Source organism: Euprymna scolopes, chromosome 23 (assembly GCF_053919585.1).
Source record: "Euprymna scolopes isolate OS-2025 chromosome 23, ASM5391958v1, whole genome shotgun sequence".
NCBI lineage: Eukaryota > Metazoa > Mollusca > Cephalopoda > Sepiida > Sepiolidae > Euprymna > Euprymna scolopes.
The window spans coordinates 117,679,856-117,704,564 of NC_136504.1; the positions used below are offsets into that span (position 1 = coordinate 117,679,856).

Consider the following 24,709-nt stretch of genomic DNA (forward strand, 5'->3'; position numbering starts at 1 on the left):
TCTATCAAAGCCTGAGAGTCTAGTCTGTTATACTATTTCATGCATAGTAAATAATACTTTGCTAGCATTCATATCGTGATTTACATTTGATAGCCAATGTTGACACGTGCATCAAATCAGCGAGTGGATGTAAGATCATTAGATGTCACATGGTAAAGAGAAAGAGGGTGTAAGAGGAATAAGTCGTCGATTGAAAGTTTTTGAGGCGAACACCACGCGCAAGGAAAATTCTTTTTAATGAAAAATTTTATGTTGCTTTTGTTGTACTATATTAAAGTGGTTTGCATCGACGATAAATTAGAGAGTGGACAACTCCGAAAATCCATAGCCGAAACTAACCCTAAACCGCTGGCGGAAGAGAAAGCAATAACAACATCCCAATAATGGGCTTTCTCTTTGAACAACTCTTTTCTGTGTGTTGTTCTGTCCAATTTTAATTCCTGCCTCAGTCATGGAAGATTGATGTAGTTGAACGTGGGAGAGATATTAGATATGTTTTTGAATGTTAACGCACTGTATTTGGTTGTGATTTGTAATGCAACTTAAGGATTGCTTATGTGAACGTGGAAGACACGGGATATGTTTACGAAAGTGCCCGTATTTTATTTGGTTGTTTTTTTATGATACATTAGATCTCCCACAAAAGGGGAGGTATACATAACATTTGGAGGGAACTATATTCAGTCTTTTCTTAACGGTATTAAAGAAAGTGTCCTTTACTCCTGATCTGAAATGGAACACATACATCAAGTCTGTTGCCAAGGTCGCTGGAAAGATGGTGGGATCCTTCTACCGCTCCAGAATATATCTCACTACTGATGCAATTCTCTATCTATATAAAAGCCAAGTACGCCCAAGGATGGAATACTGCTGCCACATCTGGGCAGGAGCTGCTAAAAACAGCCTATCCTGCCTTGACAGAGTACAAAATAGACTTCGTGGCTTAGTGGGGGATGCTCTTTTCTCTACCCTGCAAGCTCTCTCCCACAGAAGAGACGTTGCGAGCCTATCCTTGTTTTATCGTTATTTCCATGGATGGTGCTCGTCTGACCTCCAATCTCTGGTCCCCCCTCGCCAATCCTTCACGAAAAACACCCGTCTAGCTGAATCCACTGTGAAAAATTTCCCCCACTCTTTATCTGTGCCTAAATCAAAACGTAGATTCCATGAACAACGCTTCTTTCTTAGAACTGCACGCCTGTGGAACTCTGTTCCGTCTGCCTGCTTCCCACCTGACTACAACTTGGATGTGTTCAAGTCCAACGTTAACAAATTTCTAATGAACCGCCCTCTTAAGTAAACACTTCATTAAATCTCCACACTAACGTACTATACTTGCAATAACCATTATCCCTGAGTAGCTTCCGGGCCTTGATAAGTGGTGACCACCGTGTAAAACAAAAAAAAAAAGAAAAAAGAAAGTATCTCTCCACTTAGTCCCACTTTCAAACTTGCGGCAACTTGAAAACTAATAAAATCACTGAGATTTAACGTTGTTCAATTCTAATGAAATCCGAGAATCAATCTTCAAGTGAGATTTAGTCATCGCGCATGCGCAAAACAGGCGAGATTAATGACTAAATACATCTTTCTCAAAGAATATACGTTACAAGGCTGTCCCTGCTCTGTCGTTATATTTATAGCAAGTGTTCGACTGAGCTTTAATCTTTAGCTTCCCCCGCTAGCTAAACATTCACAACAACACTCGCCTATATATTATTTAATTAGAAATCATTATTGAGATGAGTATTGTTTTATTAATTTTATTTATTGTGGACAATTATCCTCACTTTTTTCTTAGTTGCTTCACGATGTTTCGGCCAACTATTCCTCATGTCATGTGGTGGTGAGACGACAACTATGGAAGGCAGTAATTGCAGTGGATGCAGTCAGGAGATTCAGAGTTCCTATCCCACCGCAGTTACCACGTGACGAAGGTCAGAGGAATAGTTGGTCGAAACGTTGTGAAACAACTAAGAAAAAAATGAGGATAATTGTCCGCAATAAAATAAAATTAATAAAACACTCGTCTAGATACAACCACTATTAACTGTCTCCCCCATTCTGTGCCTAAAGGAAAATGCAAATTCTATGAACAAAGTTTCTTTCCTAGAACTTCCTGCCTGGGGAACTCTGTTTCGTGGACATGCTTTCCAGCTGATTACAAGGTGGTCGTCTTCAAGTCCAATGTAAACAAGTTCTTGTTTAACCGTCCCCTTAAATAAATTCCACCACTAACGCGCATTACGTTAGTGTCTCAGTGACCAAATTACACTCATTAAATCTTATCCTCGAGCTGCCTTCAGGCCTTGATATAAGACGTGGAGGGTAACTGATTTTATTTACCTTCTTACTTAAAGATTTGACACAAGCCCAGATATAACCTTGAAAAAAGTAGGGCACTAAAAATAAGCGCACTCTAGACTATAAAAAATGCCGAAGTAACCCCGTCGGAGTTCCCCGGTAGAGACGTTTTGGACGATTATGAATAAACTAATTGACATGATGCGTTACTAAATCATTGCAAAATATAAAAAGCAGACAAACTTACAATATTGGCATCTTTTTCCTGTCAAAAAGTAAGGACAAACGCACTGGAAGAAATGTCCTTTTTGGATACATTTACCGCCATTTCTACAAGGTCCGGATTCACATTTTTCTAAAATCAAAAAATGAAAAATTAATATTAAATGATTTGTACATCCACACATTTAAAATATTAAACCAATTTTACACTCGCCACGCACGCACATATAATATATATTCTTCCTTCTCTGGCCACGAGTGACTTCTCGTGTCGGCGGTTACGTCACCCACGTCTTTAACGTAATCATCGGTTTGCACACACGTTCTTCTTACAATCTAGCTCCTAGGATACGTTTTTCTTTTCAGGTTACGATGTGGAATACGATGTTTTCCGGTCCTTGGTTACCGTATTTACCTCGCCTTACGGTGTTATTTATAATGTTAGTTGATTATATACATGTGTATTATATACTGTACTGTATTTTGTTACTAATTTTTAATGCCGTATCCTAAGGTTCTGCTGTATATGTATATTTTATGTTTAATTTATGAATGAAAGACCAGCGAGCGTGCACGTATGTAAAAAGAATTTGTTTTTCTGATTGGTGTGAAGAGACCACGTGCGAACGGTTTGTACTAAACGACGGTGAAAATGTTAGAATCAAATACTGTGCAAATAAAATGTATTTACCTTTGGGAATACACAATGTTCCTTTTAATTCGAATCCTTCTATGCAAACGCATTGGTATACCTGGTCTTTAATTTTGCATGCGCTGTTCTTCTGGCAAGGTGCGAGTTGTGTTATCTTTGGTTTGAGTGGAGATGGACACGTGATTTTCGTCTGGCAATTCGAAGTCATGATCTCTTTATTCAACTATAAATAAAGATTCCTTCCTTTTAAATATGGCAATGTTATCTTTAATAAAAGAAAATTAATTACTGACAAAATAATCACATTGACAGACGCGTTATCCTGTGTTCAAAACAATGAAATGTTAAATTCGACAGTCTGTTGCCAGAAACTCGCTACTCCAAAACTCGACGCTCTGCTATAAAAGACTCAATTCTAGAACATGACGTATTGCTGACAAAACTTGCTCCTCTGACATCTAAATCCAAAATCAACCTTGTTTCTGAAAAATCAAGTTTTTTTTTTTTTTATATCAAACCGGAAGTATCTCATTTGCACATTAGGTAACAATATTGCAAGCATATAAAGAGAAAATGCGGCCATTTTTTTTTCCTTCGTTCTTTTTGTCTACATGGAACTCTACAGACTGCGCGCAAACAGTTTTTTTACTTACTTAATTACAAAAGTGCAACTTATTTTGTCATCGCATCTTAGACCACATTTCCATAGATTTCTTTTACAAGGGAATCACCGCTTATGAAGGTCCGGACGCCATTAGAGGATAAGGGTAAATGAATGTCAGGAGAGACATGATGATCAGTTATGGTGGAAATTGGATTGAAATTGATCAGTTAAGAAGACGGTACAATAAGAACTTGTTTTAGAATTGAAAACAACTACTTTATATTCAGCTGGAAAGCAGTCTGGCGATATTGTGTTCCACAAACGGGTAGTTCTAGAAAAAAAAAATTTCTCGTGTAATTTTCGTTTAGTTTTAGACCCAGATATAGAATAAGGGAAATTACTGACAGTGGTTGTAGATAGACGAGTGTTTGCTTTGAATGCTTTACAGGGTCAACCATAGATCGAAGCTGGGTCAAGCACTTGCTATTAAAATAACGATAGAGTCGAGATAGATTCGCCATGTCTCTTTTGTGAACTGGAACAAATACATAGAGGACATTGCAAAGGCTGCTGCAAAGAAGGTGGGTTCCCTCTATCGAGCGAGAAGACTACTCATGCCTGAGAGTATCCTGTACCTTTTACAAGGCCACCATTCGCCCATGCATAGAGTATTGTTGCCACATCTGGGCTGGTGCATCTACCACTAGTCTCTCCCTCTTGGATAGGTTTAAAAAAAAAAAAAGTTGTCAATCTAATAGGTCCTACTTTATCAACTAAGCTCCAACCCCTGTCCCATCGCCGCAATGTTGCATCTCTATGCCTGTTTTATAAATATTTTAATGGAATGTGCTCTGATGAACTCGTTGCACTTGTGCTCCCTCGACGTACATATCCCCGACAAACCTGATTAGCAATAAAATCTCACCCCTTCACTGTTGTTGTCCCTAAATGTCAGAAATCTTTCTATTCTAATAGTTTCTTCCTTTGAACAGTTAGACTTTGGAATTCCATTCCTGCTAACTGCTTCCCCGGCTCTGCTGATAAGCAGAAGTTTAAATGTAAACTTATAAAATATAAACCAACATCTTGTTAATATTGTCTAGGCATGGTCCAAAATAGTAGGCCCTTATATGTCGATGTGCTTTGTCAGAGGTGAACGTGAGTAAAAATAAAAAAAGAGGTAGCATGGATGAGAAAAGGGACATCGCTCACTAGATATCGAAGTTGGTTATGTACACTCTCCAGGCAGGAAAGGGTGCTTTAAGCAGCACCTCCCCAGATGTGGAAAAAGTACTCTATCTTAGGATGTATGTGGATTTTGTACAGGATTGCGTCGGGAGTAAAATACTATCTGGAGCAATAGAATGATCCAACCATATTTCCAGCGATTATGTTAACGGGTTTGATGTAAGTGTTACATGTCAAACTAAAAATTAAGGTTAGTGCGAGAAGCTTGTCAAATCAGTGTGCTTTTTAAACAATGAATTCACTATTTATCAAGTCTTGAAGCCACTCGGGGATAAAGGTTAAGGGATGTGACATAGTCAGTAAGAAAACATCGTAGTGATTGGCAGTGGTGGAAACTAGGTAGAATTTGATTGTATAAGGGGACGGCTCAACAAGAATTTGTTAATATTGGACTTGAAAATGACCAGGGTTTTTTTTCACATTCATTCCTAACAAGGCATATCGCCACTTGAATGCCTAAGAAAGATTAAGCAGATGTTGGTTTACATTACATTTAAACTTCTGCATATCAGTACAGCCAGAGAAGCAGGTAACATGAAAGAAATTCCAAAGTCTACCTATTCGAAGGAAGAGCTATATGTGTAGAAAGCTTTCTGATATTTAGGGATTTTGTAGTCAGCTCGAACGCAGACCAGCAGTACAAAGTTCTAACGGGTGTTTCTTCAATACGAGAGCCATTCATTTCAATTGGGGTCAGATGGAGGTAAGGGAACTGAGGTGAAGCAACGTTGGGTTTGGCAAGTACCGGATAGGTGTCTCTTTTGGAATACCAGGCGCTGTATGTGTGAGAACTCCCTGTAAAATAATGCAACCATGAAATTGCCTTCGACAACTATTTTTGTCGAGACATCTCACAGTGATTTCGTACCAAAATCAGTTCGCTGTTAAAGTCAGTTGTCAGTCGGGTTAAAGTAGGTACCTGTGCAGCTCTAGGAACTGCACCTTCCCACATTTAAACATATCGCCATTTGAGAAGCGGTTAGTTTATTGCTATTCGCCTGAGACATCTCTAGTGATGTATGCTGGGGAGGCTGTCGGAGCATTTTTATGTAGGTGAGAGTGCTCCTTCAAAGCGCTGGCTTTTCAAATACAACTTTACCGACCTTCTGTCACATTTTCCAGCAATAAGAGAGAGACAAATAACTTCAGTACATTAAATATGAAGATTTATACAATAGTCCCACGGCCGAGTAGGAGTTCTGTTTCCAATCATGTGGGGAAGCTCTCTTTTGTTTATTGCATTTATTTAAATTTTTTATCTGCATTCAATAAATTAATTATTTGCAGGAAATAAAATATCTCACAGTTTAAGACATGTAGAAAGTGAACCTTACTTTCGGCAACTTCGTAACACTTGTAATTTTTATCTTGACAAAGGGGGAAATTGCTGTTTTCTTTGGGGGGGGATTAGAATCTAACAATTATCGTTGGTTTTGGCTTTGACCTTGAAATAGTATCTTAACTCCTTATATCCAGTAGCTTCATTCCTTGTCTGGAGCGATTTTTATTCAAAACAAAATTGTCAAGTCAACTCAAGAGAGAGAGAGAGAGAGAGAGAGAGAGAGAGAGAAAGAGAGAGAGAGTTATCTTCCTTGAACTGAAGTTCTTCCAAACCCATTATCTGCCAAGTAAATTTGGCCGCCCTGTTGTGATATCAATACGCAACCTTCTAAAAAAATGGTTATATTAGTTCTGTTAATTAAACCGAAAATATATAGCACGACAACTTACCTTGATATAAAGGCCCTTGTACAGACATCCACACTTATATTCTGGTACACAAACACTACCGCTAAGGATGAATCCATCTTTGCACACGCAAGCTTCACCGATTTCCGAACAAGTTGGAGTCGGATCAAGGCATGTTGGTTGACACTTCAAGGCATCGTATTTATAAACTTCATTTGTTTTGCATTTTAAAACTGAAATTATTGTATTTAAAAACTTCATTAGTCTTGCATTTTAAAGCTGAAATTATTGCATTCAAAACTTCATTTGTTTGCATTTTAAAGCTGAAATTATTGCATTCAAAACTTCATTTGTTTTGCATTTTAAAGCTGAAATTATTGCATTCAAAACTTCATTTGTTTGCATTTTAAAGCTGAAATTATTGCATTCAAAACTTCATTTGTTTTGCATTTTCAAGCTGAAATTATTGCATTCAAAACTTCATTTGTTTGTATTTTAAAGCTGAAATTATTGCATTCAAAACTTCATTTGTTTTTCATTTTCAAGCTGAAAGTATTGCATTCAAAACTTCATTTGTTTTGCATTTTAAAGCTGAAATTATTGCATTCAAAACTTCATTTGTTTGTATTTTAAAGCTGAAATTATTGCATTCAAAACTTCATTTGTTTGTATTTTAAAGCTGAAATTATTGCATTCAAAACTTCATTTGTTTGTATTTTAAAGCTGAAATTATTGCATTCAAAACTTCATTTGTTTTTCATTTTCAAGCTGAAATTATTGCATTCAAAACTTCATTTGTTTTTCATTTTCAAGCTGAAATTATTGCATTCAAAACTTCATTTGTTTTTCATTTTCAAGCTGAAATTATTGCATTCAAAACTTCATTTGTTTGTATTTTAAAGCTGAAATTATTGCATTCAAAACTTCATTTGTTTGCATTTTAAAGCTGAAATTATTGCATTAAAAACTTCATTTGTTTTTCATTTTCAAGCTGAAATTATTGCATTCAAAACTTCATTTGTTTGCATTTTAAAGCTGAAATTATTGCATTCAAAACTTCATTTGTTTGTGCATTTTAAAGCTGAAATTATTGCATTCAAAACTTCATTTGTTTTTCATTTTAAAGCTGAAATTATTGCATTCAAAACTTCATTTGTTTTTCATTTTCAAGCTGAAATTATTGCATTCAAAACTTCATTTGTTTGCATTTTAAAGCTGAAATTATTGCATTCAAAACTTCATTTGTTTGCATTTTCAAGCTGAAATTATTGCATTCAAAACTTCATTTGTTTTTCATTTTCAAGCTGAAATTATTGCATTCAAAACTTCATTTGTTTTTCATTTTCAAGCTGAAATTATTGCATTCAAAACTTCATTTGTTTGCATTTTAAAGCTGAAATTATTGCATTCAAAACTTCATTTGTTTGCATTTTAAAGCTGAAATTATTGCATTCAAAACTTCATTTGTTTTTGCATTTTAAAGCTGAAATTATTGCATTCAAAACTTCATTTGTTTGCATTTTAAAGCTGAAATTATTGCATTCAAAACTTCATTTGTTTTGCATTTTAAAGCTGAAATTATTGAATTCAAAACTTCATTTGTTTGCATTTTCAAGCTGAAATTATTGCATTTAAAAACTTCACTAATCTTGTATTTTAAAGCTGAAATTATTGTATTTAAAAACTTGATTTGTTTTTGCATTTTAAAGCTGGAATAATTCCATTCAAAACTTCATTTGTCTTGCATTTTTGTAACCGAAATGATCGAAACGAAACAGAGTGAAAGAAAATTTAAACCGTTTCAATAAATAAAATCAATAAATGAAATCAATAAATAAATAAGTAAATCAATAAAAACGGATCAAATTATATTAATGTTCTTTATATGTAGGCCTTTATCGCTCTTGTCTGACGTCGCTATTTTTCTTCGCCCTCGCCATTTCGTCGTGGATTCTTCGTTTTTTCTCTTCTGCTTTGGCCGTGATCCGTCATCAGTTGAGTCAGACATTTTCTTGTAGTCTTCTTTTTTTTTTTTTTTTTTAAACATCAAACAAGGCATATTGCCGTTTGGAACGTAAAAGATTACTATTTGCGACAATATCTATAGGTACACTATCTATAGAATTGAGCAGCAACATGCTTGTTTACATTATATTTATTTTTTTAATGTTAGTACTGTCATTGAAGCATGAAAGAAGGAGGGAATTCCAAAGTCAGAGCATATTCCGGTAAAGTACTTGTAAAGCAGTCAAAGAGATGCAACACTACGGCGATGGATCAGAGGTTAGAGCTTAATCGATAGTGCGAGACCTATTAGATTTAAGACTTTCTTGAACCCTGTCAAAAAGAGACCAGTAATAGATGCACAGACGTGAGTACAATACTTTATGGGTGAATTGTGACTTTGTAGAGATATAAGATACTCTGTTGTGTGAGTAATTTTCTAGCCCGGTAGAGGAAGTCCACTTTCTTTGCGGCAGCCTTGGCAATGTCTTCAATGTATTTCTTCCTATTCGTTGTTTAGTTTTTCATGGCATATCGATCCTCTTATGTCATTTCAATGCGATGAAAGGTTGTTTATCGTAGATTCTTATGCGTAGATCTCCAGTGGCATGTATATCCCAGAGGGGAGATAGCATACAGCGCCTAGTATTCCCAAATGGTCAGTCACAGATCTGATATTCAACGTCGCTTACTTATGGAGAATCGATGTCTCAACGTCATTATGCTATGTTTAATTATCGGTTAGATCCATAAAATAACTGGAATATATTAGAAAATAAAATAACTGAAATATATTAGAACATAAAATAACTGAAATATATTAGAACATGAAATAACTGAAATATATTAGAATATTAAATAACTGAAATATATTAGAACATAAAATAACTGAAATATATTAGAACATAAAATAACTGAAATATATTAGAACATAAAATAACTGAAATATATTAGAACATAAAATAACTGAAATATATTAGAACATAAAATACCTGAAATATATTAGAACATAAAATAACTGGAATATATTAGAACATAAAATAACTGAAATATATTAGAACATAAAATACCTGAAATATATTAGAACATGAAATAACTGAAATATATTATAACATAAAATAACTGAAATATATTAGAACATAAAACAACTGAAATATATTAGAACATAAAACAACCGAAATATATTAGAACATAAAATAACTGAAATATATTAGAACATAAAATAACTGAAATATATTAGAACATAAAGTAACTAATATATATTAGAACATAAAATAACTAATATATATTAGAACATAAAATAACTGAAATATATTAGAACATAAAACAACTGAAATATATTATAACATAAAACAACTGAAATATATTAGAACATAAAGTAACTAATATATATTAGAACATAAAATAACTGAAAGATATTAGAACATAAAACAACTGAAATATATTAGAACATAAAATAACTGAAATATATTAGAACATAAAATAACTGAAATATATTAGAACATAAAACAACTGAAATATATTAGAACATAAAATAACTGAAATATATTAGAACATAAAACAACTGAAATATATTAGAACATAAAATAACTGAAATATATTAGAACATAAAATAACTGAAATATATTAGAACATAAAACAACTGAAATATATTAGAACATAAAATAACTGAAATATATTAGAACATAAAACAACTGAAATATATTAGAACATAAAATAACTGAAATATATTAGAACATAAAATAACTGAAATATATTAGAACATAAAATAACTGAAATATGTTAGAACATAAAATACCTGAAATATATTAGAACATAAAACAACTGAAATATATTAGAACATAAAATAACTGAAATATATTAGAACATAAAATAACTGAAATATATTAGAACATAAAACAACTGAAATATATTAGAACATAAAATAACTGAAATATTTTAGAACATAAAATAACTGAAATATATTAGAACATAAAATACCTGAAATATATTAGAACATAAAACAACTGAAATATATTAGAACATAAAATAACTGAAATATATTAGAACATAAAATAACTAATATATATTAGAACATAAAACAACTGAAATATATTAGAACATAAAACAACTGAAATATATAAGAACATAAAATAACTAATATATATTAGAACATAAAACAACTGAAATATATTATAACATAAAACAACTGAAATATATTAGAACATTAAGTAACTAATATATATTAGAACATAAAATACCTGAAATATTTTAGAACATAAAACAACTGAAATATATTAGAACATAAAATAACTGAAATATATTAGAACATAAAACAACTGAAATATATTAGAACATAAAACAACTGAAATATATTAGAACATAAAATAACTGAAATATATTAGAACATAAAACAACTGAAATATATTAGAACATAAAACAACTGAAATATATAAGAACATAAAATAACTGAAATATATTAGAACATAAAACAACTGAAATATATTAGAACATAAAATAACTGAAATATATTAGAACATAAAATAACTGAAATATATTAGAACATAAAGTAACTAATATATATTAGAACATAAAATAACTGAAATATATTAGAACATAAAACAACTGAAATATATTAGAACATAAAATAACTGAAATATATTAGAACATAAAATAACTGACATATATTAGAACATAAAACAACTGAAATATATTAGAACATAAAATAACTGAAATATATTAGAACATAAAACAACTGAAATATATTAGAACATAAAATAACTGAAATATATTAGAACATAAAATAACTGAAATATATTAGAACATAAAATAACTGAAATATATTAGAACATAAAATACCTGAAATATATTAGAACATAAAACAACTGAAATATATTAGAACATAAAATAACTGAAATATATTAGAACATAAAATAACTGAAATATAATAGAACATAAAATAACTGAAATATATGAGAACATAAAATACCTGAATTATATTAGAACATAAAACAACTGAAATATATTAGAACATAAAATAACTGAAATATATTAGAACATAAAATAACTGAAATATATTAGAACATAAAACAACTGAAATATATTAGAACATAAAATAACTGAAATATTTTAGAACATAAAATAACTGAAATATATTAGAACATAAAATACCTGAAATATATTAGAACATAAAACAACTGAAATATATTAGAACATAAAATAACTGAAATATATTAGAACATAAAAAAACTGAAATATATTATAACATAAAATAACTGAAATATATTAGAACATAAAACAACTGAAATATATTAGAACATAAAACAACCGAAATATATTAGAACATAAAATAACTGAAATATATTAGAACATAAAACAACTGAAATATATTAGAACATAAAACAACTGAAATATATTAGAACATAAAATAACTGAAATATATTAGAACATAAAATAACTAATATATATTAGAACATAAAACAACTGAAATATATTAGAACATAAAATAACTGAAATAAATTAGAACATAAAATAACTAATATATATTAGAACATAAAACAACTGAAATATATTAGAACATAAAATAACTGAAATATATTAGAACATAAAACAACCGAAATATATTATAACATAAAATAACTGAAATATATTAGAACATAAAACAACTGAAATATATTAGAACATAAAACAACCGAAATATATTAGAACATAAAATAACTGAAATATATTAGAACATAAAATAACTGAAATATATTAGAACATAAAATAACTGAAATATATTAGAACATAAAATAACTGGAATATATTAGAACATAAAATAACTGGAATATATTAGAACATAAAATAACTGAAATATATTAGAACATAAAATACCTGAAATATATTAGAACATGAAATAACTGAAATATATTATAACATAAAATAACTGAAATATATTAGAAAATAAAATAACTGAAATATATTAGAACATAAAATACCTGAAATATATTAGAACATGAAATAACTGAAATATATAAGAACATAAAATAACAGAAATATATTAGAACATAAAATAACTGAAATATATTAGAACATAAAATAACTGAAATATATTAGAACATAAAATAACTGAAATATATTAGAACATAACATAACTGAAATATATAAGAACATAAAATAACTGGAATATATTAAAACATAAAATAACTGAAATATATTAGAACATAAAATAACTGAAATATATTAGAACATAAAATAACTGAAATATATTAGAACATAAAATAACTGAAATATATGAGAACATAAAATAACTGGAATATATTAGAACATAAAATAACTGAAATATATTAGAACATAAAATAACTGGAATATAATAGAACATAAAATAACTGAAATATATTAGAACATAAAATAATTGAAATATATTAGAACATAAAATAACTGAAATATATTAGAACATAAAATAACTGAAATATATAAGAACATAAAATAACTGGAATATATTAGAACATAAAATAACTGGAATATGTTAGAACATAAAATAACTGGAATATATTAAGATATAAAATAACTTAAATATATTAGAACATAAAATAACTGAAATATATTAGAACATAAAATAACTGAAATATATTAGAACATGAAATAACTGAAATATATTAGAATATTAAATAACTGAAATATATTAGAACATAAAATAACTGAAATATATTAGAACATAAAGTAACTAATATATTTTAGAACATGAAATAACTGAAATATATTAGAACATAAAATAACTGAAATATATTAGAACATAAAATAACTGAAATATATTAGAACATAAAATAACTGAAATATATTAGAACATAAATAACTGGAATATATTAGAACATAAAATAACTGAAATATATTAGAACATCAAATACCTGAAATATATTAGAACATGAAATAACTGAAATATATTATAACATAAAATAACTGAAATATATTAGAACATAAAACAACTGAAATATATTAGAACATAAAATACCTGAAATATATTAGAACATGAAATAACTGAAATATATAAGAACATAAAATAACAGAAATATATTAGAACATAAAATAACTGAAATATATTAGAACATAAAATAACTGAAATATATTAGAACATAAAATAACTGGAATATATTAGAACATAAAATAACTGAAATATATTAGAACATAAAACAACTGAAATATATTAGAACATAAAATAACTGAAATATATTAGAATATAAAATAACTGGAATATATTAAAACATAAAATAACTGAAATATATTAGAACATAAAATAACTGAAATATATTAGAACATTAAATAACTTAAATATATGAGAACATAAAATAACTGGAATATATTAGAACATAAAATAACTGAAATATATTAGAACATAAAATAACTGGAATATAATAGAACATAAAATAACTGAAATATATTAGAACATAAAATAATTGAAATATATTAGAACATAAAATAACTGAAATATATTAGAACATAAAATAACTGGAATATATTAGAACATAAAATAACTGGAATATATTAGAACATAAAATAACTGGAATATGTTAGAACATAAAATAACTGGAATATATTAAGATATAAAATAACTTAAATATATTAGAACATAAAATAACTGAAATATATTAGAACATAAAATAAGTGGAATATATTAGAACATAAAATAACTGAAATATATTAGAACATAAAATAACTGAAATATATTAGAACATAAAATAACTGAAATATATTAGAACATAAAATAACTGAAATATATAAGAACATAAAATAACTGGAATATATTAGAACATAAAATAACTGAAATATATTAGAACATAAAATAACTGAAATATATAAGAACATAAAACAACTGAAATATATTGGAACATAAAATAACTGAAATATATTAGAACATAAAAGAACTGGAATATATTAGAACATAAAATAACTGAAATATATTAGAACATAAAATAACTTAAATATATTAGAACATAAAATAACTGAAATATATAAGAACATAAAATAACTGAAATATATTAGAACATAAAATAACTGAAATATATTAGAAAATAAAATAACTGGAATATATTAGAACATAAAATAACTGAAATATATTAGAACATAAAATAACTGGAATAAATTAAAACATAAAATAACTGAAATATATTAGAACACAAAATAACTGAAATATATTAGAACATAAAATAACTGAAATATATTAGAACATAAAATAACTGAAATATATTAGAACATAACATAACTGAAATATATTAGAACATAAAATAACTGAAATATATTAGAACATAAAATAACTGAAATATATTAGAACATAAAATAACTGGAATATATTAGAACATAAAATAACTGAAATATATTAGAACATAAAATAACTGAAATATATAAGAACATAAAATAACCGGAATATATTAAAACATAAAATAACTGGAATATATTAGAACATAAAATAACTGAAATATATTAGAACATAAAATAACTGAAATATATTAGAACATAAAATAACTTAAATATATAAGAACATTACATAACTGAAATATATAAGAACATAAAATAACTGGAATATATTAGACCATAAAATAACTGAAATATATTAGAACATAAAATAACTAAAATATATTAGAACATAAAATAACTTAAATATATTAGAACATAAAATAACTGGAATATATTAGAACATTAATAACTGAAATATATTAAAACATAAAATAACTGAAATATATTAGAACATAAAATAACTGGAATATATTAGAACATAAATAACTGGAATATATTAGAACATAAAATAACTGGAATATATTAGAACATAAAATAACTGAAATGTATTAGAACATAAAATAACTGAAATATATTAGAACATAAAATAACAAATATATTAGAACATAAAATAACTGAAATATATTAGAACATAAAATAACTGAAATATGTTAGAACATAAAATAACTGGAATATATTAGAACATAAAATAACTGAAATATATTAGAACATAAAATAACTGAAATATATTAGAACATAAAATAACTGAAATATATTAGAACATAAAATAACGGAAATATTTTAGAACATAAAATAACTGAAATATATTAGAACATAAAATAACTGAAATATATTAGAACATAAAATAACTGAAATATATTAGAACATAAAATAACTGAAATATTTAAGAACATAAAATAACAAATATATTAGAACATAAAATAACTGGAATATATTAGAACATTCATAACTGAAATATATTAAAACATAAAATAACTGAAATATATTAGAACATAAAATAACTGGAATATATTAGAACATAAATAACTGGAATATATTAGAACATAAAATAACTGGAATATATTAGAACATAAAATAACTGAAATGTATTAGAACATAAAATAACTGAAATATATTAGAACATAAAATAACAAATATATTAGAACATAAAATAACTGAAATATATTAGAACATAAAATAACTGAAATATGTTAGAACATAAAATAACTGGAATATATTAGAACATAAAATAACTGAAATATATTAGAACATAAAATAACTGGAATATATTAGAACATAAAATAACTGAAATATATTAGAACATAAAATAACTGAAATATTTTAGAAAATAAAATAACTGAAATATATTAGAACATAACATAACTGAAATATATTAGAACATAAAATAACTGGAATATATTAGAACATAAAATAACTGAAATATATTAGACCATAAAATAACTGGAATATATTAGAACATAAAATAACTGAAATATATTAGACCATAAAATAACTTAAATATATAAGAACATAAAATAACTGAAATATATTAGAACATAAAATAACTGAAATATATTAGAACATAAAATAACTGAAATATATTAGAACATAAAATAACTGAAATATATTAGAACATAAAATAACTGAAATATATTAGAACATAAAATAACAAATATATTAGAACATAAAATAACTGAAATATATTAGAACATAAAATAACTGAAATATGTTAGAACATAAAATAACTGGAATATATTAGAACATAACATAACTGAAATATATTAGAACATAAAATAACTGAAATATATTAGAACATAAAATAACTGAAATATATTAGAACATAAAATAACTGAAATATTTTAGAACATAAAATAACTGAAATATATTAGAACATAAAATAACTGAAATATATTAGAACATAAAATAACTGAAATATATTAGAACATAAAATAACTGAAATATTTTAGAACATAAAATAACAAATATATTAGAACATAAAATAACTGAAATATATTAGAACATAACATAACTGAAATATATTAGAACATAAAATAACTGGAATATATTAGAACATAAAATAACTGAAATATATTAGACCATAAAATAACTGGAATATATTAGAACATAAAATAACTGAAATATATTAGAACATAAAATAACTGAAATATATTAGAACATAAAATAACTGAAATATATTAGAACATAACATAACGAAATAGTTTTTTCTTGCTTTTCAATAGTTTCATAAAACAGAAATAAAATTAAACGAAGAATGTATGTGATTGTTTTAACATTGAAATAGTGCTAGGTAACCGAGACTAAGTGTTTAACAACACTTACTGACGACCGGGTTGTTCCAAGTTCGAATCCAGTTCGCTCCAGATGAAATAGTTTCTCTTAGTACGTTGGCAGCCTTCACGTTGTCCCTCCGTAAGTAACCAATCTCTTTGTAGAAAGAACTATGACTAGAAAAATATCCGGGAAACCAATGCTTACAACAGAATCTTCGGATTCATACGATATGATGATTTATTTTATGGGTATGTATTTTACAGATTTAAAATAATTAAATAAAAACCAAAGATTTTAGGCATCTATTGTATCCATTTGTCACTTCATAGCTGCAGGATTTTTTGTTTCAAATAAAATTTTTCACTGCGTTAATTTTTAATCTTTTGTTTTTTATTTACTTTTTTATTTTTTATTATTTTTATTTTTTTATTTTTTGTATTGCATAACTTTTACAGGAATTTCTCTTTCAAAATAAGACTTCATATAATACTTAATATTGTTGTTTTCGGAGATCCACGGCTGAGAAATCTAACATGGCGTCTCCGCACCGTCAAGGCGTTTCTGAAAGGGCTGTTATATCGAGGCGCGGCACGACCATTCCCCCAGTTGTACGAGGTTGTTCCAAAAGTAATTACTTCCTATTTTTTTTATTCTGCACCCATGGATCAGAGGGATTGTAAACTGCATTGTTGTGATGATTGAACTTATGCATTCATGACTTGAAAATTTCATCTCTCTATTGAAAATATTGACGATTTGAGATTCTAAGAAAGAAATTGTGTAATGGACGTGCGTCAGAAGTAGATATGTATCATTGAATTCCTCCAGGTTGAAAAAATTAACCGATCAACATTTACCGGCGCCAGTTGAACATTTATAAAACCGATGTAGTTGATGTCAGTACAGTTAGGAGATGGCTCCGTCGATATCAGAGTAATGACAGGCATATGAGTGACAATGCGCGCTCTGGACTTTTACGACCGGGGCATCAAAAGAGGTTGCAAAAGTGCTTTGAGAATGTTGGTAACTATGCAGAAAAATAAATTCTGGGACACAAAAGGTCGCTTGTTATAAACGTACTACTGTCGCCTTGGTAGCTCTTCAACGATTTAGCTTTTGAGTTGAAAAAAAATAAGATGCCTTACTTTGGGAACAATCATCGTACGATGAAAGGGTTAATCGCTTAAGGGTTTTGTCGGGGTTTCGGCCTCATTTATTCTCTCCAAAGAATTAATTATCTGGGATGAGGTAACTATCGTGTTAACACTGGACGCTTGTCTAAAGGGGCGAACACATTTTGGGGGGATAAAAATATAAGATTCATTTCAAAGGAACATATAAAACTCGGGAGTTGACTGAGATGGCTCTTACGACTGACCGCCTCGAAGTCGAAACTCCAATTGCAAATCTTCTTCCTAGTGGCGACACAAAAATGAGAGAGAAAGAAAGGAAGAGAAAGAAAGGAGACAAAGCAAGTATGCATATCAAAAAGAAATAGACGGAAATATTGCTAGTAACTTCGCCGGTAATTCAGATTTAATTCATTTTTATTGACGGTATAATTTGAAAAAAAAAATGTAACCTCGTCTGGAAGTAACAGTCGCTATTTTATTTAATATGTTTTAAAAAAGAAGAGAACGAAAAACAATTAAATCTAAACTAACGGGATCTGTGGAAATTCCACAGCGTTCTCTTTCGTATATAATATATTGATGCTGGCATTCATGAAGTCCGTGTTAGGTAATATTGATCGGCCCCTTGACTCAGCAGACGTCGCTTTTTGTCATAAAGCTATCAACTTTAGCTGAACGAGAAGTTGCTGCATTCATCATATTTTAATAACACATATTTGATTTCATGTGTCTCTCCGCGAGAACTATAAAAGTCAGGTACAAGGCTTTTCACAAATTCGAACATGTTTATTTGCTGTCTTTATTTTTTTACATAATAATTAACTTGCATCGATGACAATAACAAATTGATGGTTACTGTTGGGTTTATGGCGTCTAAATTGAGAACTAATTATTAGAAACTCTAAAGAAAATTGCTCTTATTGCTTACTTTGCTTTCATTCGCTTTCTTCTTAACGCAAGTAAGTTGTCACAGGAACGCACGAACTCGAATTATTTTCAACAAATGAAAATCGTTTCAAGTCCTATATGAAAATAATAACTGAAAGACTCTTATAATGAACAGTTTCTGTCTGGAAAAAAAGGAGAAAATTCTGAAATGAAGATTGGCGAATCCGATTGGAAGCAACTTAAAGAATTGCTCTCAGATTGCATACTCTGACATCATCTTTTGCGGTGTAATTGCACGGGATGTTAATTTTCATTGCATCACAATTGTATTTCATTTGTATTTGGAACATTGAGCTATGCAAATATATGACCTAAAAACAAAAAAGAAAACACGAAATTTTACAAAATCAAACGTGCATAACAAAGCAAAATTCAAAAAGTTTTATATTTAAAAACTCGGCATTCTTCAAAAAATAAAAACAATCATAAAATGTCCTTCAAATCAAAATGCATAATCGCCAAGAAACACTTACGGCAATTGGTTAAAGGTCTCCAGTTGACATTGAATCCAAGATCTTCACATGCTGTAACTAAACTTTCCATGGCCTCACAAAACGCTATGTGAAACATTGGCTTGTTCACGTAACTGCAAGTGTCCATCTTACACGAGTCAACAAATTGCTTGAATTGTCCCGCCTCTAGATATTTTCGGCATTTACGAAATATAGCGTTTTTCATGAGGTTGCACACAGCCACATCGGATTCTTTGCAATCCATATTTATATCGGAAACCGCACAGCTAAAATAATACAAAGATAAATAAAAGTCATAATAAGGTGTGGATACTGATGTAGTTGAACAGTCCTAGATTTTTGGTGTCGGAAAATTTAGGTCACGTGATATTTTAATTGATGGTGTAATCTGAAAAAAAAATGCAACCTCGTCTGGAAGTATAGGGCTTTATTTTATGCAATATGTTTAAAAAAAGAAACGAACGGAAAACAATTAAATCTAAACTAACGGGACCTGTGGTAATTCCACAGCGTTCTCTTTTGTATGTAATATATTGATGTCGGCATTCTGCGGATGTTCAGCGTAAATGGAGACGCTCTGATATTATTGTAGTTCTTTTGTTAAAACTGCAAAAGTATTTATTTAAGCTAGCACGGACGTCCGGCGTAACCCGGTCGTAAAATACGGTTAAATATGATATTTTAATTTATACAGATTTCGTATATATTATTATAGAGTCAATTTTCTATTGATTCTCATATTATTAAGTTGTGATTTAAAAAAATCAAAAAAGCATACCCATATAATTGGGTGCATCAACTTAAATCGAAACCGAAACTAAAAGTTACAAAGAAAAATATATATGTTTATATATATAACTTCATTTCCTTCAGCTATAATCCAAACCGAAACCAAAACTTATGAAGTATTCTTGGTAAAATTATTTATAAAACAAATAGATTACTTCTAGTATACTTGAAGAATTCTTGGTAAAATTATTTATTACAAGAAATGATCTTCTATCTATATATATAAATGGTAAAATTATTTATTACAAGAAATGATCTTCTATCTATATATATAAATGGTAAAATTATTTATTACAAGAAATGATCTTCTATCTATATATATAAATGGTAAAATTATTTATTACAAGAAATGATCTTCTATCTATATATATAAATGGTAAAATTATTTATTACAAGAAATGATCTTCTATCTATATATATAAATGGTAAAATTATTTATTACAAGAAATGATCTTCTATTTATATATATAAATGGTAAAATTATTTATTACAAGAAATGATCTTCTATCTATATATATAAATGGTAAAATTATTTATTACAAGAAATGATCTTCTATCTATATATATAAATGGTAAAATTATTTATTACAAGAAATGATCTTCTATCTATATATATAAATGGTAAAATTATTTATTACAAGAAATGATCTTCTATCTATATATATAAATGGTAAAATTATTTATTACAAGAAATGATCTTCTATCTATATATATAAATGGTAAAATTATTTATTACAAGAAATGATCTTCTATTTATATATATAAATGGTAAAATTATTTATTACAAGAAATGATCTTCTATCTATATATATAAATGGTAAAATTATTTATTACAAGAAATGATCTTCTATCTATATATATAAATGGTAAAATTATTTATTACAAGAAATGATCTTCTATCTATATATATAAATGGTAAAATGTGTGTGACCATTTTATGTATGTCTCGCAAAGACTTTTTCGCCCACGCTCCCGGGGGTGGGTGTATACGATCGCTTAGAACTATTTATATACCCCCTAGATAATAATATATAGGATTTGGGAACGCGGGTCGCCTCTAGATTTATTTACGTCGACTTTTATGAGATTCGCGCTATTTCGCTCTGTCGCCTGTTTGTCCTGCTTTTTAGTATAAATAAAGTGAAACTAAATTCCAACGGCGTGCTATCGCGCCAGGAAATGTCCAGAAGCAATCAGCTTTGATCAATGTGGGGCCAAACTCCTTATATCAGACAGTTACTATTCAATCTGGACAATGGGGAGCGTGTTTTCCCCTCCCCAACATCTTTGGGAAACAACCAACCGAAGTTGGGTAAACAAAAGTTAAGTCCGCTACTTCTATTTGACCTCATTAATCAGGTCAAATAGAGGCAGCAGAGTTAACTTTTATTGCGTCCACGTGTCAATTCTGTTTTTAAATAAATTCAAACGTCTTTCCATTTTATGTCGCGGTGGCCCAGTTGTTAACGTCGCACGTTATTTTTTTCACACTTTAATTTCCAACGTTGCCTCAAGGGTTCGGGTTCGATCCTCATACTCACCTACAAAAAGGTTTTTTACCCCCCCCCCCGGAGTTTTGATTTACCCAAAACCACACACACCTCCAAACACCCGGGCAACGACGGGTACCCCGCTTTTTATATATATATATATAAAAGCGAAAATGTGTGTATGTATGTGTGCATGTTTGTATGTATGTATGTGTGTTTGTCTGTCCGCTAAAAACTTTCGACAGACAGAACAAAAATTGACAAACTTGGTATCATATTGAAGCTCCATTGTTCGCCTGAAAAATATCGAAAAATTGCCAAAAACGTTAATTTCTTCACCCTGAAATCGACAATTTTCGACCGGGGGGGGGTCAACAAAAACCGTCCTCTCATGACGAAGACCGGTTCTACGCATGCGTCAGATGACGTCATGACCTGATATAGTTTAAATAGTTAAAGAACTGACTAAGTGTAATGTACGTCGTGTTAAGTCAGTTGGTTAGAGCGTTGGTTCATTATCTAAACGTTTTGGGTTCGAATCGTGGTGTGAGACATCTTTTTTTACGATTTTTTAAATTTAAATATTGAAGCAGGGTTATTTAAGTAATTTTTCATGTAACGTTCGTTTTTCTGTTTTTTTTTTTACTTCGCTTATTTTTAGGTTTTCATTAACACCCCAAAACACCCGGGTACCCATCATTTTTAAAATTTTAATATCGAAACAGGCTTATTTAAGCCATTTTTCTTTTTTTGTTTTTTCGATTTTTACATTTAACGTCGTCCGTTTGCCTTACATAAGTTTTTTTTGTGCTTTTTTGATGCTTTGATTACCCTCCCCGCTTAAGTTTTAACGTTGTTTTCTTTTTTTACTTCGCTTATAACAAACAAACCTGGTCATTGATCTCATTTGCTGTCGTCGTCGTCGTCGTCGTCGTCGTCGTCGTCGTCGTCGTAACGCTCGACGATTCCGTGCTCGCACCTGTCAATTTGGTTCTTACTTAAATAAATTCAAACATCTTTCAGTAACTCATTCTGGCTAGCCGATTTTATTTACAAACTTCGCCTCAGGGCTTCGGGTTCGATCCTACACCCCCGGTTTCTTTTTTATTTAACACCACACAAACCTCCAAACACCCGGGCAACGCCGGGTTCCCCCGCTAGTCTATATATATATATAAGCGAAATGTGTGTATGTATGTATGTGTGTTCGCTTTTTCTGTATGTCAACAAAAGGCTTTTTTCAGAGAAGCGGTCGCTCGCTTAACAACTTTTTAAAACTTTTTATATCACATACAAATTGTAATATCTCACAGTTAACAACGAAGCTCGCCTGTCTATTTATTTTGCTCGATTTCGGGAAGATAAATATTCAATATTTGTCGCTCGCCGCATGTGGGTAAGTCTTTTTCATATAACATCTTGGGGGTGGGAAAAAAAGCGTTCAGCAGTAAATGAATACTATCCCGCAGTTGACCTCATTAACTCATTAAAACGGGCACCTGCTAAATCTAACTAATTAAATAAATTCAAACGTGTTTCCGTTAGCATCTTGCGGTGGGGCAATGGTTAACATCGCACGTTTTTTTTTCACACTTTAATTTACAACTTTGCCTCAAGGGTTCGGGTTCGATCCTCATACTTACTTTTTTAACCCCCCCCCAAGCACCCGGGCAACGCCGGGTACCCCTCGCTAGTATATATATAAAAGACAAAATGGGCGCGAGCGTTTGTGTATGTCCGCGAAAGGCTTTTCAGAGCAGGTTTCTGCTCTCGGTTAAATTCATCGAGAAGTTTTCCTATACTTCCGAGATCATAATATCTGAGATTCGCAAACGGACACCGTTTCTTTCCCTTTTTTTTTTTTTTTGATCGAGTTAAAAAAAATGCCTCCATACCGTCGTCTCAAGTGTATTTACCATCCGGGAAAAAAGTTAATTATCCTCTTTGGCCTAATGTTAGCGTGGAAAACTAATAGCCCACCTCTCTTTCTTTTTTATTTTAACCAGATCTTCCAAATCATATCCTTACATCATTTGTAGACATTTATGCTGACGACACTACCATTTATGGTACCACATCTAAGACAGTAAACGAGCAAGTACTCTCCAATTCTCTCTCCTCTGATCTTGAGCATGTAGTACAATGGGGAAAGGAGTGGCTGGTTACTTTTAATGCATCTAAAACCAAGCTTCTCTCTTTGCATCATCAACATTTTAATCCACATTTGTCATCAATTGAAATGAATGGCTCTCGTCTTCAGGAGGCCTCAAGTTTTGACAAGCTTCTGGGCTTGACCATTACTCCTGATCTTAAATGGAACACGTATATCAAATCTGTTGCCAAGGCCGCTGGAAAAATGGTGGGATCTTTCTATCGATCCAGTAGATATCTCACTGCTGATGCTATTCTCTATCTATATAAGAGCCAGGTACGTCCAAGGATGGAATACTGTTGCCACATCTGGGCAGGAGCTGCTAGAAAGGACTTGTCCTGCCTTGATAGAGTTCAAAATAGACTTCGTGGCCTCGTAGGAGATGTCCGTTTCTCCTCCTTACAACCTCTATCTCACAGAAGAGATGTTGCGAGTTTGTCTCTGATGTATCGTTATTTTCATGGAAAGTGTTCAACTGAGC

At 29.6% G+C, this 24,709-nt stretch overlaps 1 protein-coding gene across 1 annotated transcript in view; it reads right to left on the reverse strand.

The window, feature by feature from the left end:
* Positions 1 to 3,648: 3,648 nt before the first annotated feature.
* LOC145245673 (zonadhesin-like) overlaps positions 3,649 to 24,709 on the reverse strand; it is a 56,934-nt gene continuing 35,873 nt past the window's right edge. The window contains exons 5-7 of the mRNA XM_080107231.1: positions 19,798 to 20,063; positions 6,762 to 6,952; positions 3,649 to 3,660 (exon numbers count right to left, since the gene is read on the reverse strand). Coding sequence (XP_079963357.1) covers positions 3,649 to 3,660; positions 6,762 to 6,952; positions 19,798 to 20,063 — 469 coding nt within the window. The remainder of the gene's footprint in view (positions 3,661 to 6,761; positions 6,953 to 19,797; positions 20,064 to 24,709) is intronic.